The following is a 16226-nucleotide window of genomic DNA, read 5'->3' on the forward strand; positions in this document are numbered from 1 at the left end:
TCCCTTCCTTCCTTCCTTTCTTCCCTCCCTCCTTCCGTCCACCCACTCACCCATCAACCTGTCCGTCCATCCATACATTGATCCATCTGTCTGCCTGAGCATCTGTCTATCCATCCGTGTATCTAATCTGTCAATCTCCTATGGCTTCTGTTTCCCTGGAGAGTCCTGACTGATACAAAGAGCATTTCCTAATCAACAACGTCCTTTCAACAGAGTTCACACGGTTCTGTTGTTGGCCCTTTGGTCTGCTGCCTTACTGTACACAAAATGTAGACATCTGAATGGGACGGGCCTGATGGTATCTAATCAATGCCCCCCCTGAGTACCCCTGAAATAAAACCTTCCTGTTCATCTCTCTGTGAATACCTGTACCACTTACTACAAGACTAGAAGGCAATCAGGAATTCTTTTCCCTGCTCCCCATTTCTGAGTTGTTCATAATTTTTCACAAAACGTTCATTACCTCTTAATGTAATCCAAAACCCCAGGCCTCCAGATGGTGAACTTCTCAAAGTCCTAGACCACAGCTCTGGCTGGTGGAGCTACCAAGTGATATCCTGAGCGAGAGTCTCTTCTCTTGATTGGGTCATCACTAAGCATACTTTCCAGAGAGCTCTCTTGATTGGGTCATCGCTAAGCATACTTTCCGTAGAGTTCTCTTGATTGGACCATCACTAAGCATACTTTCCGGAGAGTTCTCTTGATTGGGACACTGCTAAGCATACTTTCCGGAGAGTTCTCTTGATTGGGACACTGCTAAGCATACTTTCCGGAGAGTTCTCTTGATTGGACCATCACTAAGCATACTTTCCGGAGAGTTCTCTTGATTGGGTCATTGCTAAGCATACTTTCTGGAGAGTTCTCTTGATTGGACCATCACTAAGCATACTTTCCGGAGAGTTCTCTTGATCGGGACACTGCTAAGCATACTTTCCAGAGAGTTCTCTTGATTGGGACACTGCTAAGCATACTTTCCGGAGAGTTCTCTTGATTGGGTCATCGCTAAACATACTTTCTGGAGAGTTCTCTTGATTGGGACACTGCTAAGCATACTTTCCGGAGAGTTCTCTTGATTGGGTCATTGCTAAGCATACTTTCTGGAGAGTTCTCTTGATTGGGTCATTGCTAAGCATACTTTCTGGAGAGTTCTCTTGATTGGGACATGGCTAAGCATACTTTCCAGAGAGTTCTCTTGATTGGGTCATCGCTAAGCATACTTTCTGGAGAGTTCATTATCCTTTGTGCTCGGTGACTTCTGGCTGTTCCTTGTTTGCTGCTAAGTTGGCTGGTTTTTCTAAAAATGTCATTTCTACACTCTTAGAAGAAGGCAAGACAATGAACTTAATTGTCTTTTTCATAACTGTAGACCTCAACTCATTCCCAAGGATGAAAGGGCTACTAGAACATAGTTTACTTTTTCTGTTTAAAATAAAAAGGCATGGGTTCATGTTTCAGTCCTGTCATTCACCGAGCCTATGCTCCTGGATGAATCTTGTAGTCTTTGAGCCTCATTCTTCCTTTTCTCTGAATAAGACTAATGTCTTATGTGCCCCATCTCCAAGTGGCTGGGAGGTCCGGTGAGATGGTGGATGTGAGAAACCTTTGTAAATTTGGAGCAGGCCGGGCTTTTCATGGCTTTATCCTAGCACCTGCTATGTAAATATAGATAGGTTTTAAAAAGTGCCTGGCATAGAGTAGAGTTCACAACATATTTGTGGAATGAGTGAAATTAAAGGTAGTTTTCCCATTTATAACTAACTGACTCATTAAATCTTTACTTCATTATTTACTGAACTTGATGTTCCAGCAAGTGGGCCGAGCCCTGAGGGCTGTGTGGTCCTCCAGGCCGCTATGAGAATCATCTTTCTGAAATAAAGCTAGGATGATGTCCATGGCCCCTCCAGAACCCCTCAGTTTATGTTGGATCGTAGCACAGCACGCGATCTGCGGTCTGGCCTCTGCCCATCTTCTCATTCCATATTCCATCGTTTCCTTCCACATACCCTTGTTCTAGCCACGCTTACTGTTCTAAAAACCCTCTTGTTGTAAAATACATTTACCAGAAAGTGCATAAAATATGAGTATATGCTCAGTGATTTATCATAAAGAAACCATCTGTGTAACCACCATTCAGGTCAAGGGTAGAACACTGGCAGCCCCTGAAGCCCCCTGCTCCTTCCTAGCACAGCCAAGGGTAACCACGGACGTCGTTTTGTGGCCTCGCTCACGTCCTGTCCAGAAGCTGAAAGGACCCACTGTGCCTTGGCAGCATTTGATGCTTGTCAGTGCTTTCGCTCATTGCGTTTCTCCTTCTCAGACTTTTTCCTTTGGTTGGCAATAGCTTGTCTCAAGGCCTGGCTCTAACGTGACATCTTCTGTGCTGTCTTCCCTGTGCCCCTGCATGTGCTGCCCCCTCGTGCCCGGCTCCATGACAGCTTGCATTTTGCCCTAGATTGTAAAGATCTTGCCCCCCCACCCCTGTGCCGTCCAACAGAGCTTTGGCAGCAGGGGGGAGTATTTTTCCTCTGGGCCCCGGTATCCAGTTGACATGTGGGACTTGAATGAAAGTTGAAATGTAAGTAACCCCCTGTGGCTGCCCTGTGAAGCAGGGGGTGCTGGGCGAGTGTAGGTGCTGATGTGTGTGTGGGGTGTGTTGGAGGGGGATGTGGAGACAGTGAGAACGACCCACCTGTGGGCGGAGGGTGATGTGAAGCAGGGGCAGAAGCGGGGCAGAGACCTGTGACCCAGACCAGGGTGTTCTGTTCGCCTCTCACCTTTGAGTCAGCCCCTCATTGCATCCCTCGTGGCCTCTGAGCTGTTCCTGTCTCTTACCTCGTCCCTTCTTCAGCCCATTCCTAGTGCCATTGCCAAAGTTACCTCTTCAATCTCCTTAGCTTTTGCCTAAGATCCTTCCTGGACTTAAAAAAAAAAAAAAAAAAAAAAAAAAAAAAAATCTTGTTCTGTTGCCCAGGCTGGAGTGTAGTGGCAGGATCACAGCTCACTGCAGCCTCGGACTCCTGGGCTCAAGTGATCCTCCTGCCTCAGCCTCTTGAGTAGTTGGGACCACAGGCGTGCCCTACCATGCCTGGCTAGCTTTTTACCTTTTATAGAGATAGGGTCTCGCTATGTTGCCCAGGCTTGGTCTTGAACTCCTGGGCTCAAGTGATTCGCCCGCCTTGGCCTCCCAAAGGGCTGGGATTACAGGTGTGAGCCACCACACCTGGCCTCCTGGACAACTTTTCAGTGTTGAAAATTCAACTTAAACTTTAAATCTTTCTGTTCCTCCCTGCTAGTATCGAATCTTTGCAAGGAAATTATAAGGCACACATGATTACTGAGTACAACTTAAACTCCAGTTTCCGGCAAGTAAAAATATGAGTTCTCTTCTGTGCAGACTCTGCCGTTTTGCACAGTATTGCAACTGCGTTGGCCATTGTTCTCCTTACCTCTCATTCATCTGTCATTTAGGTGTTCATCCCTTAAGTATGTTTTGAGAAAGAAACGTGTTCCAGACGATTCTGGGGGCTGAGGGGAATTCAGAGATGAATCAGATCCTGTCTCAGGGAGCTTATCATCCAGCGCAGCTGAAAGTAATGAGAGGAATGACGGGCGCTGGTATTTAGGAAGAGCTTTTACTACGCCATTGGCCCTTCCAAGGGCTTTGCCAGTATAATTTAAAGACATTTAACGCGCTTCCTTCTACAGTTATTTGGGCACTTGCCCTGTGCCAGGTACTTTGTTAGGTGCCGGGGAGATCACCGCCAACGAGATGGTCTCCTTTTCTTCATGGGGCTTACAGCCTGCAGTGGGGGCCAGTGTTGAGGTGTGCTGCGATCCGCTCTGTGTTGGGCCATGTGGAGGCTCAGAGGAAGGGCATTTGACCCAGTGTATTAGTCTGCTCAAGCCACAGTGACAAATGCCACCATTGGGGGGCTTCCACAGCAGAAGCTCCTCAGTCCGGGAGTCCAGGTTAGACTGCCAGCACGGTTGGGTTCTGGCGAGGCCTCTTCCTGGCTTTTAGATGGCTAAGTCCTCACTGTGTCCTCACATGGTGGGGACAGAGCTCTCTCTCTCTCTCTTCTTAAAAGACCACCAGACCTATGGGATTAGGACCCCACCCTTAGGACCTGATTTAACTTTAGTAACCTCCTAAAAGTCCTATCTCTACATACAGTCATTATGGTTAGAGCTTCAACACTTTAATTTCCGGGGGGGACACAGTTCAGTCTATAGCACCCAGCTTTGGTGATTCAGGGAGGGTTTGCTGGAGGAGGTGTCAGGAAGTTAAACCCCAAAAGATGAGAGCATTTACCAGGCAAAGGCAGGAGGGCGAGTGGATGGACAGGAAGCTTGATAGAGGGCGTGGCACATGCAGAGGCCCTGAGGTGGCAGAGGGGTGATGTGTTTGGGAAACTGTCAGTCACAGCAGTATACATGCCAGTGTGTCACAGAGTGAGGTGGGCACCATTAGAAGGACAGGTGTACATTTCTGTCTAAGTTCCAAGGATACCCCAGAAGGGAGAGGTGGCCCTTGGTCGCATATTGAGTGTCAGAGATGTTGTGCACTTGGGGATGCCAGCAGGGAGAAGCAGATTGCAGCCTTGGGAGGACTTTGACATAAAGGTGTGGATGTGGGAGGGCAAGGGACCTCCATGGGCAAGAGTTCTGTATGGCGGAACACTCTGCAGAATGAGGATGGCGCTCGTCCTGCAAGAATGTGGTGAGGAGTCAGTGTCGGGTCAGCGTGGGGTCCCGTCCATATGAAACAGTCTAGAAACAGTTTTTATAAACACAGAATTTGTAGGCACTTCACCTTGTCATTGAGTTTCCACTGCCCAAGTCTTAGCATTGTTTTTTTGTTTGTTTTTGTTTTTTCCCTTAAGGAGCAGAAGTCCCTTTTTCATTCAGTTACTTGGTGATTAAAAATAAGAGGACGTGCTCTGGAGCCCACGGGTAAACCTCAGGGTAAAGAAGTCCTTTTTACCAGTGTATGTTTATTTTTTACAGATTATGATTCCGATGCGATGAGCAGCTCTTATGAGTCGTATGATGAAGAGGAGGAGGATGGGAAGGGGAAGAAAACCCGGCACCAGTGGCCCTCCGAGGAGGCCTCCATGGACCTGGTCAAGGATGCCAAAATCTGCGCCTTCCTGCTGCGGAAGAAGCGGTTCGGCCAGTGGACCAAGTTGCTCTGCGTCATCAAAGACACCAAACTGCTGGTAAGACATTTGGAATCGCTTGCATTTTTTGTAAGATTGCTGCACTCAGAAGCCATGGCGTTTATATCCAGTCACCATTAACATCAGCTGTGCAGGAAGGGCAGCACTCAGGCGTCAGCCAGGTGCCCTGAGCTCGCCGCAGTCTCATGCCGGGGGCCCCCACACGCCATCAGGGAGCACTCGCCCATGTTGTGTGTTCAAGGTTGCCGGTTTCCCAGCTCCAAAAGCAGCCAGCGGACAAAATCATTCCCATTCCCGGGCAGGGCCTGTGGTTTGCGTCTGTGGAAATGCACAAGATTTTAACTTGCCAGGAGTTGCAAGATGGATTTTCTCATTTGTAGTGAGTCAGTGGATTCCTCAAAGCCAGCTCATAGAAGTGGGACGGGGAGCAGCCAGGAAAGGAAATTCTTCTGGAAAGCTTGGGGCCAATTCTCTCTCTTTTTTTTTTTTTTTTTTTAAATTTGAGAGGCAGAACAGGAAGACAAGTAAGGAACAGAGAAGCAGGGAAGGGGAGAACCTGGACCTTGCTGTGGGATTATTCCAGTGGAGGCCCCAGCAGGAAGGCTGCATTCCGGGAGGACGGTGTGGCATCCCTTCCTCCTCCCCACTCCCTCCCCACCTTCCTTCTTTTTCCTCCTGCCTTTTTTTAGAAACCATGGTTGGTTATTAGAATTATGAACTTTAAAGTATGTTTTTGCCTTTTGTTCTTCCTTCAGATTAACCTTGGGGGAATCATTGCTCAAAATTATATCATTAATTAGAAAACGAGAATTTATGTTTCTGTAGAGCACTCTAGTGGAGCAGATAATCCTTTTTTTATCTTTTTTTTTTTTTTTTGTAAATCCAGGTTTCATCTTTGAATTGTGGGAATCTTTTTTTGTTTTACTAAGTTCCTAGGATATTATATATTTTTTAATGTTTTTGTTCAGTTTTTTAAAACAGAGTACATATTTTTTCCACAAATGTGGCCTGAATTTCTCCCAGATTTAGAATGTGCCAAAAATGATGCCATGGGGAATATTAAAAAATGAAAAAAAGAAGATTAATGTGGTCCTTATTTCCAGTCTGATATAATGGCTACAAGATGTGGATATATTATATGAATGTTTTAGAAATACATAATCAACTTTCATTTAAAAGAGAAGCTTCCAAATCCAGTGAGGGAAGCTTCGCGGTTGTGTGTAGGGATTAGCAGTTTGGGGTTCTGAGTCCCTGGTCCCTCTCCCCTGCCCTCCTCTCCCTCACCCCCTAACTTCTTCCCCCCTCTCCTGCTTTGTCTTCCATTTGGGCCCCTGCCAGCTTTCCCCTTTCAAAACCAGGATGATAATACCTACTACTAAGAGTAGTTGTGAATAAGAAGAAATTAGTGGAAAAGCAGGTGAAAGCACTGTTTGGTCAAATGCAGAATCAAAGTTATTTACTTTTATTATGAAGCTTTTTTCCTTTCAAAAATGACCTATCATTCAGGGCCCAGATGACCCCCATTGGCATAAAAAATAATGAACCGTGATCAAAGCAAATACTTTCCAAGTTTAAACAGCACAGAAAAGGAAAAGCCATGTTCTTCCCCTAAATGTTCCCAGTCTGTCTTCCCACAAGTTACCGCCATTAACAGCTTTTTTTCTGTTTCCTTCTGGAACTTGTTCCTTCTCTGCTCAGGTAGCTCTGGGGTGGGTATTGTGATGTACCTAGATTCCCGCTTCAGGACTGAAGGTCGCATTTCCTTGTCAGGGCTGGTGAGCCCACCTCGGGGACTGTCTGCATTGAAGAGGGGCCTAGAGCCCAAGGCCGAGCTCCCTCCCCAGGGGTCTGCATTCAGTGTGTGTGTGTGGGAGGTATAGACCCAGACTCACTGGGAAGCTGTGATGGGGCCTTCCAGCCCCAGAGCTCTCATGGTGGTATCCCTGAGGCCGCTCAAACTGGGCGTCTTTGCCCACCCCACTCCTCCCTCTCCTTGCTCCTGGTGTTGTCTTCAGGACGCCCATTCATAAACCTCCTGCATGCTGCTGTCTGCTGTAGAGGCGGCTTCCCAGGAAATCCCGCCTGCTAGGACTGCCAGATTGCAGCCTGTCCTGTTGCTGATAGCATATCTCTCGTGAGGCATTTAACTTAAGGAAGAATATGTTATAAAGTTCCCTTTCTGAAATGATAAGCGTTTGAGATGTGGGGTTTGCTAATTATCTGATCTGATCACTATACATTTTCTCTATCAAAGCATCACTCTGTACCCCATAAATATGTACAGTTATTGCATGTCGATTAAAAAGGTTTACACAATTTAAAATCAAAAAATAAAATTCCCTTTCCGATTCCTTCCATTGTACGATTAGTTGCCTTTCACCTTTCTTTTTATACATACTCAAAATGCAGAAAATCTCAAATGGTCAACATTCATAAAAATCTGAGGTTAGTTGAGGTATTTTTTTCTTCCTTTTCAGATCAGTTGAGTTTTTAAAAAGGGGATGTATTTCTTATCTGTGTACTTCAAAGTCCTGGATTTAGAAGACCAAAACAGGAAGGCTGGGCGCTGTGGCTCAGGCCTGTAATCCCAGCACTTTGGGAGGCTGAGGCGGGCGGATCATGAAGTCAGGAGTTCGAGACCAGCCTGGCCAATCTGGTGAAACCCTGTCTCTACTAAAAATACAAAAATTAGCCGGGTGTGGTGGTGCACGCCTGTACTCCCAGTTACTCAGGAGGCTGAGGCAGGAGAATCGCTTGAATCCGGGAGGGGGAGGTTGCAATGAGCCAAGATCGTGCCACTGAACTCCAGCCTGGGCAACGGAGAGAGACTTCATCTCAAACACACACACACACACTCACACACTCACACACACACACACACACACACACCCCAAAAACAAACCAGGAAAGGACTCTAGAAATCACTTCTGAAAATAACTATCTATTCATTCCTTCCTACATCAGTGAATGTTTAGAGTCAAGACGCAGGCTCTGCACGTGCACATTTGGGGCTGGAGTCCTGGTCTGGTCCTGGTCTGTCACTTTTCAGGTTGCCTGACTCTTCAGGCAGGTGACTTAACCAGCTGCACCTCGGTTTCATAATCTGCAGAATGAGCCACCATGCTGATTGAGGTGCTTGAAATGCCTCATATGATGTCGACATTCAGCACTTGGTAGCAGATGTTATTGTTGCTAATAACTTAATTCCATAAAATAATAATAACAATAACTGCAAAACACATTTTGCAAACGAGGAAACAGACTCAGGAAGTTTAAGAAACTCCCTGGGATGCAGATAAATTAGTAGTAGATCTAGGACCCAGATCTGCCCTTTTGGACTGTTAGGAGGTGTGCTTTGGCCCCAAGTAGTACAGGTAAACAAACGGGGGTAGGGGAAGCTTTGGGCAATGATTTGATTCTCAGTTTTACAGATAAAGATTAAGCAAGACCCATTTGAGTTAAGTCTCAGTTCTAAGCTTACCAGTCGAAATCTTTAGAGTGAATGTCAGTTGTGTAGATGGATCAGCTTTGTATATTATGTATTGCTATTATCCTCTTACTAAAATAATTTATGTCTTTCAGAAAGAGAAGATGAGATAGGCAGATAACAAGCAATATAGGTTATTAAATAAAGTATCCAAATTATTCAATTTTCTCTCATTAGGGCTGTGGAGTTGCAACACATCTAATAGTATATTTTATATATTATTCACATAAATATAAATGTATTTTATATATACATTTAAATAAACATTTATGTTAAATATATATTTATGTGTGTGTGTTGGGTTTTTTTGTTTTGTTTTGTTTTTCTTTGTTTGTTGGAGACAGAGTCTCTGTCACCCAGGATGGTGTGCAGTGGTGCTATTATGGCTCACTGCAGCCTCGGGCTCCCAGGCTCAAGGGATCCTCCTGCCTCAGCCTCCCAAGCAGCTGGGACTGTAGGAACACGCCACCATGCCTGGCTAATTTTTTATGTTTTTGGTAGAGATGGGGTTTCTTCATGTTGCCCAGGCTGGTCTTGAACTCCTGGGCTCAAGTGATCCACCTGCCTCAGCCTCCCAAAGTGTTGGGATTACAGGCGTGAGCCATCGTGCTCAGCCTATGTTTTTATTTATGTAAATACATTCATGTAATTTAATGAAGAAGCCCCACTGGATCATAAACCGTATCAGAGTAGGGACTTTTGGTGTTTGTTGAATCCTGTGATAGATGCTCAGTAAGTTTTTCTGAATCAGTGAATGGATGTACTTTTTCACACTTGGAGGTGAAGTGTCTGTGAAGAGCACTGTGTGTGTGTGTGTGTGTGTGTGTGTGTGTGTGTGTGTGTGTGTGTGTGTGTGTGTGAACCTGCTCATCTGCAGATTCAGACCTTCAGATGCCTTGCCCGCACTCACGTTTTCATGATGCTAGAGCTTCCTCAGTGTTTCTGTTTGAACTCCCTTATAATATCAGTTGATTTGTTTTGTTGAATGCAGTGCTATAAAAGTTCCAAGGACCAGCAGCCTCAGATGGAACTGCCACTCCAAGGCTGTAACATTACGTACATCCCGAAAGACAGCAAGAAGAAGAAGCACGAGCTGAAGATTACTCAGCAGGGCACGGACCCGCTTGTTCTCGCCGTGCAGAGCAAGGAACAGGCCGAGCAGTGGCTGAAGGTAGGTTGTCTGCTGTGTTTCACAGCCATTTCAGTTCCACATGCCTTTCTGAGATCCATTTTAATTTTAATTTTAATTTTGTTCAAGCATAGGCAAGATGGATTCACCCAAAGAGTTTTGTCTTTAATAGCTAAATATTCTGATGATGTGGAGGTTAATCAGAAACCCCGCATCACTTTCACTCTTATCTTTAAAAGGCAGCTTGTCTCTGTTTGTAGGCTGCTTCGACGACTTTCTCTTTTACTTTTATTTTCTACAGTGTCACTTTATTGTGTCTGCATATGAATTCTTTTTAAATTTTATTCTGGTTGGGATTGGCTGGGCTTCTGAAATCTTGTGGATTTTTATCTTTCTAAGTTTTGGAAAATTTTTTCAGCCATTTTCTTAAAATACAGCTTTTCCACATTTCTCCTTCTTCCCTGAGACTACATTTAAATATATGTTAGACTTTCTCACTATATTTACTTCTAGTTTCTTTTCGTATTTACCAACCTTTTTTCTTTGTTTGTTGAAACAAGGCTTGGCTCTGTTGCCCAGGCTGGAATGTAGTGGTATGATCGTGGTTCACTGCAACCTCTGCCTCCTGGGCTCAATCGATCCTCCCACCTCGGCCTCCCAAGTTAGCTCGGATTACATGCCACCATTCCTGGCTAATTTTTGTATCTTTTCTAGAGACAGCATTTCTCCATGTGGCCCAGGCTGGTCTCAAACTCATGAGCTCAAGTGATCCGCCCACCTTGGCCTCCCAAAGTGCTGGGATTACAAGTGTGAGCCATCGTGTCCAGCCCTAACCATTCTTTTTTCTTCTTTAGTCTGGTTTATTTTTCTTGTTATTTTCCAGCCCATTATTTCTCTCTTTGGCTGCTTCTCATCTGCTATTAAATGTGTTCCTGTTCACTGGGTTCTTAATTTTGGTGATGGTAGTTGTCTTAGTCTACTTGGATTGCTCTGATGAAATATGATAAACTGAGTGGCTTATTTATAACAAATGTATTTCTCACAGTTCTGGAGTCTGGGAAGTCCAAGATCAAGGGACCGTTCTATTCAGTGTCTGGTGAGGGCCTGCTTCCTGGTTCACAGATGGCATCTTCCATCTGTGTCCTCATGTGGCGGAAGGGACAAGGCAGGTCTCTGGGACCTCTTTTATAAGGGCACCAATCCCATTCATGGGGGCTCTGCCCTCATGACCTAGTCACCTCCCAGAGGTTCTGCCTCATAACACCATCCTCTTGAGGGTTAGGATTTCAGGATATGAATTTGGGGGAACACATTCCGTCCATGGCAGTAGTGTTCAGTGCTAGAATCTCTAATCTTTTTGGTTTGTTTTTGTTTTAGAGTTCATTTTGGCTTGTATCTAGAATTTCTAGTTGTTTCTTCTTCAAGCTGGAAATACTATTTGTACAGTGTTAAATTTCTTTTAGAAACGTTTACTTGACGTTTATCTTCATAAATGTCATCAGCATGGTGGTTTGACAGTGGTTTTGGTGGAGTTTGAACCTGGTTCTGTTGTCTGTTGGGCTGTACTTGTTCATGTCATTTTTGTCATCCTTGTGCCAGGTTATCTCAAGTTCACGCTAGGCATTATATTAGGGGAAAAATTATTGAAATTTTTTTTATAACAGCTTTATTGAGGGATAATTCACATACCATAAATTCACCCTTTTCAAGTCCAATTCAGTGGTTTGTGTTTTTTTTTTTTTTTGGTATATTCACTGAGTTGTGCAGCCATCACCATAGTCTAGATGCTGAATTTCATTGCTCCAAAAAGAACATTGTACTGGCTGGGCGCAGCGGCTCATGCCTGTAATCCCAGCACTTTGGGAGCCAAGGTGGGCCGATTGCTTGAGCCTGGGAGTTTGAGACCAGCCTAGACAACATGCAGAAACCCTGTCTCTGCTAAAAGATACAGAAAATCAGCCAGGCATGGTGACACGTTCCTGTAGTCCCAGCTACTCTGGAGACTGAGGTGGGAGAATCACCTGAGCCTGGGAGGTTGAGGCTGCAGTGAGCTGTGACTGCACCACTGTACTCCAGCCTGGGTGATAGGAGCGAGACCCTGTCTCAAAAACAAAGAACGCCATACCCATTAGCAGTCATTGCCCTTTTGCCACCACCCCTGTTCTTAGGCAGCCACTTACCTGCTTTCTGTCTCTGTAGAGCTGCCTGTTGTCAGCATTTCACAGAAGTGGCTCTTACAGTACTTGGGCTTTCATGGCTGGCTTCTTTCATTTAGCGTCGTGTTTTCAAGGTCCGTCCATGCTGAAGCAGATTTCAGTTCTTCCTTGCCCTTTATTGCTTCTTGGGTCATAATGTAAGAACTGATTACTTGATCCAGGGTCCTGAAGGTTTACATGTGTATTTTATTCTGAGAAGTTTACAGTGTTAGCTCTTACATTTAGATTTTTGATCCACTTTGATTTAATTTTTTGCATACACTGTGAAGTAGGGGTCCAACTTCATTCTTTTTCACGGGGGTCCCCAGTTGTTCCTATGGAAATAACTTGATTCCTAGAACTCTGCTTTCCACTACCAAGGAGCATTTTCCCTTGCCTCTCCCGCACACTTGGGGGTGTTAGCGCTCCAAAATTAGTTTATTCTAAATTCAGGGTTTGAGGTTTTCAGCCACCCAGGTAACCTTAAGGCAGCCCGCAGTCCATTCAAGAGCCACCCAGGTAACCTTAAGGCTGCCTGCAGTCCATTCAAGAGCCACCCAGGTAACCTTAAGGCTGCCTGCAGTCCATTCAAGAGCCACTCAGGTAACCTTAAGGCAGTCCTCAGTCCATTCAAGAGCCACCCAGGTAACCTTAAGGCCACCCGCAGTCCATTCAAGAGCCACCCAGGTAACCTTAAGGCAGCCCGCAGTCCATTCAAGAGCCACCCAGGTAACCTTAAGGCAGCCCGCAGTCCATTCAAGAGCCACCCAGCTAACCTCAAGACAGCCCGCAGTCCATTCAAGAGCCACCCAGGTAACCTTAAGGCTGCCTGCAGTCCATTCAAGAGCCACCCAGGTAACCTTAAGGCAGCCCACAGTCCATTCAAGAGCCACCCAGGTAACCTTAAGGCTGCCTGCAGTCCATTCAAGAGCCACCCAGGTAACCTTAAGGCTGCCTGCAGTCCATTCAAGAGCCACCCAGGTAACCTTAAGGCAGCCCACAGTCCATTCAAGAGCCACCCAGCTAACTTTAAGGCCACCTGCAGTCCATTCAAAGGCAGGTTTATATTTGTTTCAGTTCACTCTTAACTCCAAGTTACATTCCGCTGGGGTCTCCATCCTGCTTGTGGGTATTTTGCCAGGGACCCCCTCTTTGGCATGCCCTGGACTACAGCTTGGATCTCTCTTCCCACTGAGCCATTGGAGGTTCTACCTCGCCCCTCAGCTGCCTCCTTGGGGTAGCAAGGCAGTCCCAGCCACCAGGCTGCTTGGGTGGCTGAGGCAGGAGAATTGCTTGAACCTGAGAGGAGGAGGTTGCAGTGAGCCAAGATTGCGCCACTGCACTCCAGCCTGGGTGACAGGGCAAGACTCCATCTCAAAAAAAAAAAAAAAAAAAAAAAAAAGACATCTCCACACTGTTTTCCATAGTGGTTGTACTAGTTTACATTCCCACCAGCAGTGTAGAAGTGTTCCCTGTTCACTGCATCCACACCAACATCTATTATTTTTTGATTCTGGTCATTCTTCCAGGAGTAAGGTGGTATCACATTGTGGTTTTGATTTGCTTTCCCTGATCATTAGTGATATTGAGCATTTTTTTGTATGTTTGTTGGCCATTTGTATACCTTCTTTTGAGAATTGTCTGTTCATGTCCTTAGCCCACTTTTGATGGGATTGTTTGGTTTCTTCTTGCTAATTTGTTTGAGTTCGTTGTAGATTCTGGATATTAGTCCTTTGTGGGATATATAGATTGTGAAGGTTTTCTCTCACTCTATGGGTTGTCTGTTTACTCTGCTGACTGGTTTTGCCATGAAAAAGCTCTTTAGTTTAATTAAGTCCCAGCTATTTAACTTTGTTTTTATCACATTTGCTTTTGGGTTCTTGGTCATGAAGTCCTTGCCTAAGCCAATGTCTAGAAGGGTTTTTCTGATGTTATCTTCTAGAATTTTTATAGTTTCAGGTCTTAGGTTTAAGTCGTTCATCCATCTTGAGTTGGTTTTTGTACAAGGTGAGAGATGAGGATCCAGTTTCATTCTCCTACATGAGGCTAGCCAATTATCCCAGCACCATTTGTTGAAAAGGGTGTCCTTTCCCCACTTTATGTTTTTGTTTGCTTTGTTGAAGGTCAGTTGACTGTAAGTATTTGGGTTCTCTATTCTGTTCCCTAGGCCTATTTGCCTATTTTTATACCAGTACCATGCTGTTTTGGTGACTATGGCCTTATACTGTAGTTTGAAATCAGGTAATGTGATGCCTTCCTTTGTTTGTTCTTTTTGCTTAGTCCTGCTTTGGCTATGTGGGCTCTTTTTTTTTTTTTTTTTTAACATATGAATTTTAGGATTGTTTTTTCTAGTTCTGTGAAGAGTGATGGTTATCTTGCTTTTCTAATTGTCTTCATCAGGAAGATTGGCCCAACCCACCTAGTCCATCGTTGCTGGCAAGTACCTGTTGTGAGAAAAGGGCTCAGGAGTGGGGTGGGAAAACCTGGTAGAACACTTCATAGCAGAAGGTCTTATACTACACAGGTCTCCCTCCATCAAACCTTCAGTCTCTTTCGCTGTCATCCGCAGGAAAGCATGTGGTTCTGACCCCATGACGAGAGCAGTGGCTCCCACTGCTGTCTGCCAGCTGCTCAGGACACACAGATGCTTTTTTTTTTTTTCATGTTGTTGGCAGTGGCTGAGGCTCTTCCCACATCTGTATCATACGGGAGATTGAGGAGAGCTTTTTTCCCCTCCAGATGATCCTTCTGGAAGTCCTGTGATCGGAAGTTTCTACTGTCGAGCTTACTTAGCCTTCCTAGCATGGAACTTTAATATGTTATACATCAGCCACCACCATTACCAATTTCACTAAAGCCCTTTACACTCACAAGGGACTTCTCTGCCATCATTGCTTCTTAAACTCAAAGCAGGCGTGTGTAGTTTCATTTGTCAGCTGACAGCCTGAGTCTCAGGTGGGCGAAGTGCTACCATGATCCATAAGCGATCAAGCAGGGGGTGTAAGTCAGAGTTTCCTGGCTTCACATTTCATTCTCACTGTGTTGGGCCATCTGACAGTTTGCCGTTCCCTCTTTTATTCCACATTTCTATGACCGTAGTGCCATCCCTTCTGTAAGGAGGGAACGACAATTATGGAATTCAGTGCGAAGCTTTCTGTATGATTCTGTTTTCTTCACCCGATCCTATGCTTTTGGTCACCTGTACCCATCCTTCTGCATTCTGTGCTTAGCTGTTCCTCAGTGGAAACCCAAAAAAGGCCGCTCTGAAACTTGAGCTTTCTTCTTTTTCTCCTCTGTCCTTACAATTAGTTAAGTATTTCCTGCACACTGAAGAGCAGCCCCCTTCTTGCTGGTGCTGGTCTGACATGAAGTCATCCTGGAGTGTCACTGGGAGAGGGCGTAGAGCCGACAGTGCGCTGACAAACAGACCAGTAAAAACAAAACTTTCTCAAGATGTCAGATGCTGATGGGGTGAAATAATCTTGTATCGTGTTTCACCAGATGGGAGCTACTTATAGATCAGAGGCACTTAGCTAATTATAGAATGATGACTCCATTTATGAACGGAAGTTAATTGCAAGAATTTTTTTTTTTTTTTAAGCATTTGCTGATTTTTCTTAAAAGGAAAGTAATACGGGGTAAAGTATCTTTTCTAAAGAGTTTAAATTGTTCAGTTACTCTATTTTTCATGTCTGTGATGTTACTTCCAGTACATATAATGGTACAGGAATCTAAGAAGTCTTGATTAGAAAGGAAAGTCAGATGACAAAACTAGTTTCAAGCAGTTACAGAATTATCTTGGGCCAGCAGAGACCTGAGATGGGCTAGTGTAGTTTCTTCCAGATACTGTCATTAGATCAGAAACACTTAGAGATGTAAAAAACGTTGATTCCCAGTGGTTCAGATTTATTAGGGACTTAAGAATCTTTTTTTCCCTTTTTACTTTGTATCATTTTTATATCCTTTTAAGGTCTAAAATGCTACATATAGAATTGAAACACGCCTCCCCTATTTAAGTCTCTCTCCCTTCCCAAAGGCGACTTTTATCTGAATTTGGTCTTTATTATTATCTTGGTATGCTTTTAAAAAAAATACTTTCACTTCTGTAATCCCAGTGCTTTGGGAGGGTGAGGCGGGAGGATCACTTGAGGCCAGGAGTTCAAGACCAGCCTGGGAAAAATAGCAAGAGGCTATCTCTATAAAACATTAAAAAATTATCTGAGCATGGTGGCACA

General features: G+C 44.8%; 1 protein-coding gene across 7 annotated transcripts in view; it reads left to right on the top strand.

Moving 5' to 3' along the window:
• AFAP1 (actin filament associated protein 1) overlaps positions 1-16226 on the top strand; it is a 179272-nt gene that overhangs the window by 91551 nt on the left and 71495 nt on the right. For all 7 annotated transcript variants that reach the window (XM_063705170.1, XM_055385387.2, XM_063705173.1 and 4 more), the window contains 2 exons: positions 5008-5219; positions 9659-9838. In XM_063705170.1, the coding sequence (XP_063561240.1) occupies positions 5008-5219; positions 9659-9838 (392 nt within the window). The remainder of the gene's footprint in view (positions 1-5007; positions 5220-9658; positions 9839-16226) is intronic.

Source organism: Gorilla gorilla, chromosome 3 (assembly GCF_029281585.2).
Source record: "Gorilla gorilla gorilla isolate KB3781 chromosome 3, NHGRI_mGorGor1-v2.1_pri, whole genome shotgun sequence".
Taxonomy (NCBI): domain Eukaryota; kingdom Metazoa; phylum Chordata; class Mammalia; order Primates; family Hominidae; genus Gorilla; species Gorilla gorilla.